The sequence below is a fragment of the Marmota monax genome, unplaced genomic scaffold (assembly GCF_021218885.2).
Source record: "Marmota monax isolate L192 unplaced genomic scaffold, Marmota_monax_Labrador192_F-V1.1 WCK01_AAM20220418_F8-fsc01195, whole genome shotgun sequence".
Taxonomy (NCBI): domain Eukaryota; kingdom Metazoa; phylum Chordata; class Mammalia; order Rodentia; family Sciuridae; genus Marmota; species Marmota monax.
In genome coordinates, this window is record NW_026694876.1 from 1 (window position 1) to 12734 (window position 12734).

Sequence of the window (12734 nt, forward strand, 5' to 3'; positions counted from 1 at the left end):
TCCTCACCCTAACCCAAGTTCTCCTAGGGTCACCTGTATGCCATGTTCACCCCACATACTCCAGGTCATTCCTTGCCCAGACCACTAATCTGTTTGCCCTTCTTATCTCCCCTCCCCATCATACCAGAAGAAGGCTCTTGGTCCACCTACCTCTTGACCTTCCCCCTTCTTCTGGTTCCTTTACCTCAGAGGACTTTGGCTCCCTTCACTATGCATCCAAAATCTGTGTTTTGCTACTCAGTTGCTCCTGCTGTTCCCTTACTCTGTCCTTTCCCAGCACCAGCTTCCTCCTGGAGTGTTTTCCTTTGGTTATTCCTTTCTTTGTTCTGGTCATTGGACCCAAGGCCTCAACCATGCCCTCCCCCACTGAGCAACCCCTCAACCACCTGTAATGGTTTTCTAACCTGGTGCATTTTTGGGGTGTGACCAGCTCCCACCACCCCCTCCCATTCTGAAGGGCCTCCCCCAGGTTGTGCAACTAGTCCACCAGCCTTGATTTTCTCTTTTCAGGCCTACACCTCTTTCTTCTTTCTGATTCTACATTAATCTGTAGTACACTGCCCTGATTTCTGTTTGGTGTTTAACTGTGGTAAAATAGACATAATGTACAGTTTAAAATTTGAACCATTTTAAGTGTACAATTCAGTGGCATTTAGTGTGTTCACATTTTTGTGGAAACTGAAACTCTGTACCCATTAAACAGTAAGCATCCATCCTCCCCACCCCAGTCCTTGTCTTCTTTCTGCAGCATTCTACATTCTGTCTCTATGAATTTGGCTCCCTAAGTGCCTCATACAAGTGCAGTCATTCAGAATTTGTCCTTTCATGACTGTCTTCTTCACTTAGCATAATGTCCTCATGATCATCCTTGGTGTAGCAATTGTCAGAATGTCCTTTGTTTTTAATGCTGAATAATATCAATTCTGCATAAAAGCCATATTTTGATTAGATGCTCCTCAGTTGATAGATACTGAGGTTACTTCTATCTTTTGGCTTTTGGAAACAATGCTGCTATAAATTTGCACCTACAAATATCTCTGCACTTACCTGCCGTTACTACTTTTGTGTTTATATCCAGAAATAGAATTACTGGATCATTTAGAAAGTATCCTTTGAGCATTTGGAGGAACCACCATCCAATTTTCATAACAGCTGCTCCATTGTATATATAGGAAGAAGTGCTCCCCCCGTGCTGCAGTTTTCTATGTACTTAGGAACTTGTTTGTTCTGCATTCTTTTTTTCTAAACAGTAGCCATCCTCATGAGTCCAAAGTGGAATCTTATTGTGCTTTTATTTTCATTTCCCTAATGATTGCTAATGTTGAGCATCTCTTCAAGTGCTCATTGGCTATTTGTATAACTCCTTAGGTAACTGGCCTTTGCCAGTTCTGAATAGGTTGAAATATTTTATATGGTTGAGTTGTTGAGATTCTTTTTTGTTTGCTTGTATGTGGAGCTGGGATCAATCTCAGACATTGCACATGGCTAGTCAAGTGCCCCACAACTGAGCTAATCTAAGCTCGGGAGTTCTTCATATGTTCTGAATGTTCATCTCTTATTAGATATGTGACTTGCAAATATCTTTTCCCATCCTGCAGGTCATCATTTCTGTGCATATCCTTTGATATATTGAAGTTTTTAAGTTTTTAATTTGGATGAGTCCAATGTATTAATTATTTTTCTATAGTGTCTGTGATTTTTGTGTCATATCATTGAAAATGTGGTCAAATCCTTTGTTGTGAAGATTATTGCAAACACATTTTCCATTATGTGTGTATAGTGTGTGTGTATATGTATGTGTATATATCTATCTATATATTTATATGAAATGTATGTGTGTGTGTATATATATATGTGTATATATGTGTGTGTGTGTGTGTATATATATATATATATATATATATATATATATATATGAAAGTGAGAGTTGAACCCAGGATCTCTCACATGCCAGTAAGCGATCTACCTCTGAGCTACCCCCAGGACTTTTCAATATCTTATTTTGAGACGAGGTCTCACTAAGTTGCCAGTTTGGCCTGGAACTAGCATTCATCTGCCTCAGTTTCCTGAGTGGCTAGGATTATAGGCATGCATCACCACGTCCAGCTGCCAATGTGTTTTCTTCTAAGACTATTTGGTTTTATAGTTTACTTTTCGTTTTGAGTTTGTGTGTGTGTGTACACACACACACTCTTAAGTATTGAACCCAGGCACTTGCACATTGTAGGCAGGCACTCTATCATTGAGTTACATCCCCAGTTCTGAGTAAATATCTGTATGTGAGTAAGTAAATTGTCCAACTTTGTTGTTTGCATTTGGAAATCCATTTTTTCTAGTGCCATCTATTGAAAAGATGTATCAGGTCTTTGGAAACTGAGACCTGTGGAGGCCCAGGAGATGCTAGCAGGATCTCTCAATCTGGAGCTTCAAGATGCTGATTAGGACCCAGCCCACAGCTTTACATTCCTTTAGGGTACAACAGCACTCAACACTTTTGGGGCTACAACCCTCCCTCCCACTGCCATTCCTGCCTGCCCCACCTTATTTGTGAGAAGTCTGTGCAGAGGCAGCACACCCCTCTGGGCCCCTGCCCTGCCTGGGCTGAATACCAGTGGTCATGGGTCCTCCTTCCCTCCTGGGCCCTCCCTGCCACCCTCTCCATTATTTTTTCTTTTCTTTTCTTTTCCTTTCTTTCTTTCTTTCTTTCTTTCTTTCTTTCTTTCTTTCTTTCTTTCCTTCTTTCTTTCTTTCTCTCTTTCCTTCTTTCTTCTTCTTTCTTTCTTTCCTTCTCTCTCTCTCTCTCTCTCTCCCTCTCTCTCTCTCTCTCTCTCTCTCTCTTTCTTTCTTCTTTCTTCTACCAGGGATTGAACTCAGGGGCATTCCACCACTGAGCCATGTCCTCAGACTTTATTGTGTGTTTTAATTAGAGACAGGATTTCATTGTGTTGCTTAGTGCCTCACTTTTGCTGAGGCTGGTTTTTAACTTTTGATCCTCCTGCCTCAGCCTCCCAAGCCGCTGGAGTTACAGTTGTGTGCCACAGCACCTGGCTCCAGCCTCTCATTTCAAACACTCCCTATACCCTAAACAAGTCTGTGGCCTTGTCTTGGGCCCTGGCCTACATGCTGCCCCTCTCCATTTCCCCTTTCTCCGTTCCTCACTTCACCTCTCCTTCCTCTCTACTTTCCTGTCTTCATTGCATTGGAAATCTTTCTTCTGTCCCTTTGTCTGTGTGTTTGCTGCCTCCTCAGGTGCTCAGGACAGCAGAGCCTTTGTGGTGAGCATGGGTGAGCACTTGTTCACAGGTAGAAGGGTCATCAGCTGTTTCCTCTTCCACAGGGACCCACAGTCTTCACTATAACCTCACAGTGAGGTTCCAAGGTGGATCAGTGCAATCAAGGTTTTTTGCTGATTGTTATTGGGACCATCAGCTCTTTCTTCACTATGATAATCATGATAAAGAAAGTGCAAAGCCCCAGGAGCTATGGGCAGAAAAACCTTTGGGAACTGAGAGCTGGGACACAGAGATCTGGGAGTTAATAGAGCACGGCCAGAATCTAAAAGCAACCCTGGCAGAAATCAATGCCCAGCAGGAGCAGAAAGGAGGTGAGTGTGGGTGGGAGCAAGGGTGACATGAGCTTTCTCCTGGGAGACTGGTGGCAAAGAGCAGGGTCCTGTCTGTTTTCACTGCAGTTGACTGGGGAGGGCAAGAAATGGGCTCCATGCAGCTCAGCACATGGGATATTGAGGAGAATTACTTTGGGGGTCTTCTGTGGGCTGGAGTTTCTACTTGGTGGGTAGGGAGGCATAAGGGCCAGGGGATGGAGAAGTGACTGGTGGGTGGGGGCAGGGTCTCATTCCCTCCAGGAGACTTGGGGTTGCAAGATTGAAGAGGACAACCACACCAGGGGCTTCTGGAATTTCCACTAATGATGGGGAGCCCTTCCTCTCCTATCACCCAGAGACACTCAGCTGGAAAGTAGAACCATCATCAGCTCAGACCTTGGCAATGGAAGTCAAGAATTCCTGGGATGCAGATGGCATTCAAAGCAAGGTTTACCAGGCCCACGTGCAGGGAGAGCTTTGTGGAAGACTCAGGAGATATCAAGTCTCCTGGAAGGGCTCCTCTCTCTCCTCTGGAGCCTCTGCCCAGGGGAACTTGTGTGAGCTTTTGTGTGTGTCTGTTGTGGTTTTCCTGTCCTGTTACACCACTAGACAGAGACAAGAGGTTGTATGTGCCCAGACACTAGTGAGTCCCCCCCTGCCTAAGTGCCTGCCAGCTTGCTAATATAGAGAGCTCCAACCTGGCTCCACAACCCTGGACCTCCCCCAAATGCCCTTCAGGACCTCAAAAACCAGGAGTCCCTGAAACAGCCTCTCCTCAACTTCAATATGTGGAAGTGAGAATGCGAGGCCACAAGCCAGAGGCCCATGCTCCTGCTAGTTAGAGGACTCAGGCCCCAGGCTGAGAACAGACTTTCAGGATCTGAGCTCAATGAGGACTTTGACAATAGTCAGAAGAGTGGAGAAGACAGCCCTGTTCCACCCCTTAGAGGGGAGCGACTTTTGGTCACATGCCTGACTAACTTTGCCCTTCCTTCTCTAGTGTCCCCAGCAGTAAATGTGACCTGTGGTGAGGCCCTGGAGGACACCATCAACATGACATGTTGGGCTTTTGGCTTCTATCCCCAGAATATCTCTGTGACCTGGCTTCAGGATGGGGAACCACAGAGCCAGGACACCCAGCAATCTTGGGGTGTTTTTCCCTATGTGAATGGGACCTACCAGACCTGGGTGTCCATTAGGATTCCCCAAGGACAAGAGCAGAGGTTCTGCTGCTATGTGGGATACAAAGTGTTATGCTCGAATTCGGGACCCCCAAAGACCACCAGAGACCCAAGATCCATGTAAGTAGCAAAGAGGTGTTTATTGCGAGCTAGCTCAGTCCTCCGTGCACACACACAGCAACTGGTGACGCTGAGAGGCCCTGAGCCCAGAGTTTGCAGCAGTTTTATACATTCTTTGGAGAGGGCAGGGACTTCACATACATCATAGCAAATCATCACACACCTCGGGAAAATCAAATAACAACTCTAAAACATGATTAGCACATTCACTGGTGGGAACAAGTTGGGTAGGGGTGATTGGTCAGTACAAAAGGGGTATTCATTTGAACTGATTGGTTTAAGCCAAGAGCGGTGTTCCTGCTGCACTACATGGTTTCCCAATCACCATAAACTACTGGGAGGGTTATCTGGCATCCCAGGTATTTCCCTGTCTCATGCTGATTGGTGGCTGCTAGGGGGTTGCTATGGATCCCCACCTAGCCTGACTGAGTCAGGGACACCTGGTGCAGCAGATCTCTCCTGTTATTTGTAGATAAACAACTTAGCAGGGTGGGAATGTGCCTAGGAGTGCTCTGTGGGTTTTTCCAAGGACAAAGGTGATGTCCCTTCCTTGGACAGGCTTTGCTCTGAGATAGAGGCTGGTTTTTCAAGAGGGAACAACAGCACTGGCCTTGTGTCCTGTGGTGAGCCTGGGCATTCCTGCCGGAGTTTCCAACCAGGTGAGTCAGTGACCCCGGGTGGTGAGAGGGGAGAAGCCTTGAGACTGTGGTACCCAGAGTGTAACAAGCCTGCTTTCAGGGACTGCACTGCTGCTTGAGAGCCAATGGCCACCTTTGTCGTGGTATCCACTGTTACTGCTGGGATTATTTTCTTGTATTCCTTCCTGCAAGAAGAGGAGGACATCAGCTGCAGAGGGTTCAGGTGAGAAAATCATTCAGTGGCTGAAGATGGCAGGGCCTGTCTGGGATGTAGGGCCCCTCATGCCTCCTGCTGCTCAGAGAGCAATGGAGTTGAGCAGCCTTTGGAAGAGAGGATGGAGGTCTGTGTATCTGTGAGGGGAGGGAAGACATGCCTCCAGCTACACCCCTTAGTGCTGCCCAAAGCCAGGGCTGTCAACTCCTTCACTGTCCAGCGGTAGCCTCTTCTGGCTGCAGGGTGAGGAGTGAGCAGCTGTGGTGCCATGGCTCCTGCTCTGTCCTTGTCTCTCTCTCAGGCCCTGCTGGCTTGTCCATGGGGCTGTGTTGGGAATGGTGGGCTGATTGGTGTGGGCTAGATTATCATGGCCTCTGGGGGACACAGAATAAATGTGTCATGATCTTTGGGTGCTTAGAAATAGAAGAAGAATCCCATGAGCATTGATGCCTCTGGTTCCTTCCTGTCTGCCTTGCTCTCTGCCAGCCTCTCCAGGTATCATGAGCAAACAAGAAAAAGACTGACATTGCAAGAGTCCTGCCAGTGCAGGCCCTGGGAGGCCCGTATACAGCAGGCCCGTGGCTCTGCAGCACAGGCACCTCCTTTGTTCTGTGGGCAGCACCTCCGCCCCCCTGTCAGGAACTGCCTCCTCAATATGTCCTCTGGGTCACTCAGGCCTCCCAGTCCCCACCACACAGCTCTTCCTCCTAGTGGCCTTACAGATGACATGGACAGGAGAATAGCTGATGACCATGACCATCTGGAGAAAGAGACCAGTCCATTTGGGGGCAGCAGTGGTTATTCATTTTCTCTGATGTCAGGAATTTTCCCAGGTAGCCCCCAGGGGTGTTGGTCCCCACAGGCTAGGGCAGACTGCCCCACAGCAGGGTCCCTCCAGGTGACTCCACTAGTAGGCCAGGCAACTGTGCACTCTCTGCTGCTCTCACCTGTGGCCTCTCCAGCAGGGGGAGCAAGGGGAATGTTAGTTCTACTTTCCTCTGGTCAGAAATGTTTGCTTGGAATATCACTAGGGCTGTGCCCAAGAAAAGAGTGGGAAAGGCCTGTTGTTTATTTGTGCAAATTTCTACTTTAAATGTTGACTCTCAGGATGTTCCCAGTTTCAGCTCTATGATGTGAATAGCAGTTCTCCAGTGCCCATGTGGTAATGTGCAGTAATGTGACACTTGAGATCACTCTATAGGAGAGCCCCAGGTGGGAGACCTGGAGTATGGCCATGGCAATCCACACTGCTGGATCTCAGGAAACCTCCTAATCTGCTTTGGGAAGAAGACCCATGTGACCTGTTAGGGTTGTGGCCTATGTGAGTCCTTGATGGAGTGGAGGTATTGAGTCCAGGGAAGCCTCAGGAAAAAGGAAGACCATACCAGTAGGAGGAAGCAAAAGTACAGATTGAGAGCCTGGGCAGGTGCAGAGGGTCAGTGATTCTGAGTGTCCTCTGCATGGGCTGTTGTAGGCAGGGGAGCAGCAGATCATGTGGCACATGTGTTTGTCCAGGCTGGGTCTGTGTGCTGGTGCCCCTGGGCTTCCTGGTGGACTTTCCAGTTAGGAGCTGCTGGCTCAGGGAGAGAGGGATGCTGAGCTGCAGGTGGGGCAGGCCCTGCTGGGTCAGCACCTGCCTCTGCAGGGGAGGAGGCCTGGGAACTAAGGGGGAGAAAGGTTGTGTGTGAGCCTGGTGCCCAGTGTGGTAGGAGCAGGAGCCGCTCTCTCTGGGAGGCCACTACTGTCCCTGGAGGAGGGGGCACTGGGCTTCATTTCCTTGTCTTGACCTGGAATCCTGCAGCCCTTTCACTCCCTTCTGTGGTGGAAACAGAGACAGGTGACGCTGCTGATGGAGACGCAGAGGAGCCTGATGAGGGCAGGAAAATGGGATGGGAGGGAGAAAAAGTCAGGGCATTTACTTCCCTCAGAGAAGGGCCAAATCTGATTTGAACTGAGGAGACAGAGAGATCCCAATGGCATAGAGCAATATTCTACGACCAATTGAACACTGACTCATTTCCCTCCTTCCCCAGAACTCGTGAGCTTAAAAGTCCTGGATCAGCAGCAGAGGGCACCAAGTGACCACACTGGATCCACACAGCTGGGGTGTCAGCCTCTGCTGAGAGCTCCTGAGGCTTCTTAGGAAGTACAGAGGGTGCAGCCCTGAACTGACCAGCACTTTCCCTCTTGGTGCCTTGGTTACCTCATCGCTGCAATATGGACACACATGTTTACTAACTGTTGGCACTGGGGAGCATATGTGAGGGGGTTAGTCCAGCCCAGTACAGCTCTACTGTACTAGGTAGCCTCAATATTTTATTATGTTTTCACATATCATTTATATAAATTATGATATTTTAACAAGTGAGATTTATTTGTAGTTGTCCTTGTTCTGTCTCTTCCCAAGAAACTTCAAATACTGGCTTTCCTTGACTGTTGAGGGCCCTTCAAGCCCTCTCTGACACTCTGTCTTACCTCCTATCTGGATAGGTTTACACTCCACATTTTTAAATGCTATTAAATATGACATATATCTGGTCAGTGTTTTACTTTATCTTCTGGGAAGGGACAGCATGAAAGGGTCTGTGAAAATGACATGTTTGTCTCCATGTTTGACACGGAGTTCCTAAACCTACCCTGTGGTACTCCCACAGTTGCCAATTAGAAAAAACCACCTCAGCAACAGGCATGATCTCCAGGGTGGTTTCTGTGGGTGCTTTGTGGTAGGGAGACCAAGCAGAAGCCACTAGAACTACCTCCTCCTAGGCAAACAATACTGCACTCCTGGATGGATGGCAGAGATTAATGACTTAAAAATTACCCCATTCAGCCCACCTGTTTGGCCTGTGCAGAAAGTGGAGGACCATGGTGATTGCTAAAAAATTATCCAGGTGGTGACTCCAATTGTAACTGCTGTATTAGACGAAGTTTTATTGTTTGAGCAAAGTAACACGCACCCTGGTATCTGATATGCTGCTCAACGTCTTTTCCTCCATTAGTGTTCAAGAGGTCCACCAGCTCTGAAGACCAGAAATAAGTGATCAGTGTTTTAATTTTCTTTACATATAAATATACATATATTTAGAATTGTCAGGTTGCTACAATTTAGATGATCCTAATTTTATTCGTAGTATCTAAAGCATCATATTCATGAACCGGGTGAACATATGACTTTTTCCCCCCTCAGGCCTCGTCAGGATAATGACCTTGTCTAGGTCAATGTCATAGAGCTTCTTCAGAGCTGTATAATCTGGTCATTTTGCCCCCCCCACCCCATTTGTTGTTGTTGCTGTTGGTTGGTTGGTGGTTCTTGTTTTTGGATGGATAGCAGAGATTAATGCCACCTGGAGGGACTTAAAAATATACATATATTTTTGGAGGAGTTGGAACTGAACTCAAGGACCATCTATATGCTTGGGAAGTGCTCTAGTGCTGAGCTATGTCCCAGCCCTCTTTATTTTATTTTTGAGACAGGGTCTAAGTAGCCCTGGCTGCTCTCAAATTTGTGATCTTGCTTTCTCAGCCTTCCGAGTGGCTGGGATTACTAGTGTGTGCCCACATGTATGACGCTTTTGGGCCTTGACATCCACAACGAGCACAAGTGTGTTATCGTTCTTTTCGGTTTTCCTCATGGCAGACTCAGTGGTCAGAGGGAGTTTGATGATGGTATCATGGTCCAACAAAGTTCTCTGGGGCAATCTTCTCAGGATTTGGGGGCTGCCTCCTGAGTGTCAGGCAGTGTTCTTTGCCCCCACCCCCATAAGATAGGTGTGACAGGTTAATCTTATTCTTCCTCTACTTTTTTTTTTTTTTTGTACTGAGGAATGAACCTGAGTCCTCATTCATGGTGATGGTGACATGGAATTACACAACTTCTGGATCATGTGCACGCACGCCTTTCCACACAGCCTTCTTGGTGGTCCGTGCCTTGGCTTAGGCTATGATAGGGGAGGAGTTTCCTTCTTTCTTTTCAGCACCACCTTGGTGAAAAGGACACACACCATGTCTTCCTCCAGGGTATACCAAATCCTCAGCCAGTTTTTTTTTTTTTTTAAACAATACCTTTATTTTATTTTCTATTTATTTTTATGTGGTATTGAGGATAGAACCCAGGGCCTTGCATGTGCTAGATGAGCTTGCTACCACTGAGCCACAACCCCAGCCTGCCTTGGCCAGTTTCAAAATTTAAATCCTAATGGTCTTGATTGCCTTTCTCTCCTTGGAGACATCACATTTGTCCGTTACAGTGATGATGTTATTTCGACGGATTGAACCCAGTGAATGTGAAATACAACTACATTGAAAGTTTCAGCAGATATTTTCATGTTAGAGGGTGAAAATACAACTGATAAAAACCTGGGGCCTTCTACCTCAGTGACATTGGGAGAGCCCAATGCTGTGAGACATGTCCAGAGTCCCTCCTGAAGTGAAAGAGAAGGTGTTGCATCTGGCCCCTCCTATGACCAATAAGTAGGCACAATGCCCAGTGGGCCTCTTTAGATTTTGGAGGCAGCATATTCATCATTTGGCAGTGCTACTCTGGGCCATTTATGGAGTGACCTGAAAAGCTCCTGTTTCTGAGTGGGGCCCAGAACAAGGGAAGACTGTGACAGTGCAGGCTGCTGTGGAAGTAGCATGGACAGCTGCTATTTGGAGCCTCTGGAAGCTCCCATAGGTGAATTGCAGCATAGGCTCCTGATGACTTTGGAGCAAAGCCCTCCATCCCCCACAGATAAGTACTCTCCATCAGAGCTGCCCAGCATGAATTGTGTGCTCTCTCAACCACCAAGTCTTAAAGTTATGCGTGCACACTAGCACTCCATCATCAAATGCTAGTGGTGTGCATTTGATCAGACCGAGCAGGCCCTCAAGGTTAAAGTCAGTTACATGTAGAAGTGGCCCCAGTCAATAGTCTTCATTCCTGTTATACTACCTCCTGTCCCAGCCTTTAATTTGAGACTCATTTTTTGATGACCAGTTGAAAGCATAAGTGAAATCTGTCTGGTTTACAGATGTTTCTGCATGATATTCAGGTACCATGCAAAAGTGGACAGCTGCCATCATACAGTCCCTTCTTGGGACATCCTGGAATGACTCTGCTGAAGGAATATCTCCAGTGGGCAGAACTTGAAGCAGTGAAACTGGTTGTTTTCTTTGCTTGGAGGGAGTGATGAGCATATATCTAATACATATCAGTCCATGAGATATAGCCAACAGATTAGTTGGATAGGTAAAGGCTTGGAAGGGACATTGTAGTAATTCCTGGACAAGGGAATCTGGGGCAATGGCTGGATTCACGTGGAAGATTATAATCATCAAGAGGATAGGGTGAATTATTTTGCATATACCAGCCTGCCTCTTTCCCCAGTCATTCTGGCCATTGCCCAGTGGGTTTGTGCAAAATGTGGCAATTGTGCCATGGGTGAAGGTTACGCATGAGCTTAGTAACAAGGACTTCCACTCACCAAGGACCATGTAGCAATTTCCAATCTGCTAGCAGCAGTGACAACCCCGAGATCCCAAAATGACATGAATATCACCAGTTCTCTAGTAGCAATTGGATTATGCTGGACATCTACCGTGTTAGAAGGATCAGTGTTTTCTTCCATTGAGAACATAGACAGTTGGTTCATATTTGGATTTTCCCTTCCTATATGCAATATGTTTGGCAAAATGACCATCTGTGGGCTTACAGAATGCCCTCTCCACCACCATGGTGTTCTACACCATTGTTATGTATCAAAGAACTCAATTCACAGCTCCAAAATTGAGACAATGTTCCAATGTTCCTGAAGTCACACATCTTAACCATGCTCTCTACCATCCTGATGCAGTTGATTTGGAAGGAGGGTGGAAGGGCCTTTTGACTAAGTCATTACAGTGCCAACCAGGTTGTAGTGGGTTACAGGACTGGGGCAAGGTTCTTCCCCCAGCAGGTGAAGAAGTATGACCAGCTGAGGTGTTTGCTCAAGGCAAAGAGAGCACAGATCAGGGAGCAGAGCAAATGAACTGTAACCATGTGACCAGCATGAAAACAAGGATTGTCATTTTTTTAATGTTTAATAGATTTATTCTTACCATAATATATTGCAAAGTCTTCACCATTCTCACGATAGAAATAAAAAGCCCTCTGATTCCTGTGAATTTATCTGTATGTGTTCAAGTCCAGTAATGATTTCACTGTCTGTCTAAGTACTAAGTGCTTCAACCAAAGCTTGTCACCATGTCTCTGTATTTGGTATAATGATGTCAGAAACTCTTGGGATCCTCTCCATTTCCTTGAAACACCTGAATTTAAATGCCACAACCTCAGTAGTAGAGAACTTTCCTAGCACATGTGAGGCCCTTTTTTGATTCCCAGCTTTGCCTCAAGAAACAAAATTCCACTATTTTCCGGGTTTCGGTTAGCAACTAAAAGGCTCAGGGGTCACTCCAGTTAAATTGGGCTGACTGGGCTGCACAAAATAACCACACAAGAGATGCAAATACCTTTTTCTTTGGGGTCACTGTGACTGGTCCTCTGACCTTAAGGGTCTGCAGGAAGAGAGAGAGCGAGAGCACATGCTGACCCCTTTTATTGAGGAGAAACTATTCAAATTTGGCAAGGGGTTAGGTTTCAGGGGGCTGAGTCTATCTTCATGATGTCCACTGTCAGCAGGTTGACAGTGACACCTGGGTAGGCCACACCCAAGGGCACAGTTAGAGAAGGGGACACACACAAGGCACTTCCATGGAAAATTCTATCCTAAACAGGGCAAGGGGTTATATTACAAAGGAACAGATGAGCATAGCTTCACTCATGGGGCTGTAGCAAGACACACCCATGCAGGAGACACCAACCCTCGCACCCAAGAAGGGTGAGGAAAACTCTGCCACATTTCTGTGACTGAGCACCTCAGCACCCAGCTGGGGAGTGTGACTCAGTCACGTGTAAGGTTGGTCTCCCACAACTATTTAATTTACTATATTCATCTAGC

The 12734-nt window shown here is 46.7% G+C and overlaps 1 protein-coding gene across 1 annotated transcript in view; it reads left to right on the forward strand.

Annotated features, from left to right (window-relative positions):
• Positions 1-3337: 3337 nt before the first annotated feature.
• The window catches only part of LOC124080705 (MHC class I polypeptide-related sequence B), a gene marked incomplete at its 5' end in the record, with an annotated part of 65633 nt that continues 56236 nt past the window's right edge, over positions 3338-12734 (forward strand). Inside the window, 3 exon segments of the mRNA XM_058573383.1 lie at positions 3338-3604; positions 4605-4849; positions 5495-5564. Coding sequence (XP_058429366.1) covers positions 3338-3604; positions 4605-4849; positions 5495-5564 — 582 coding nt within the window.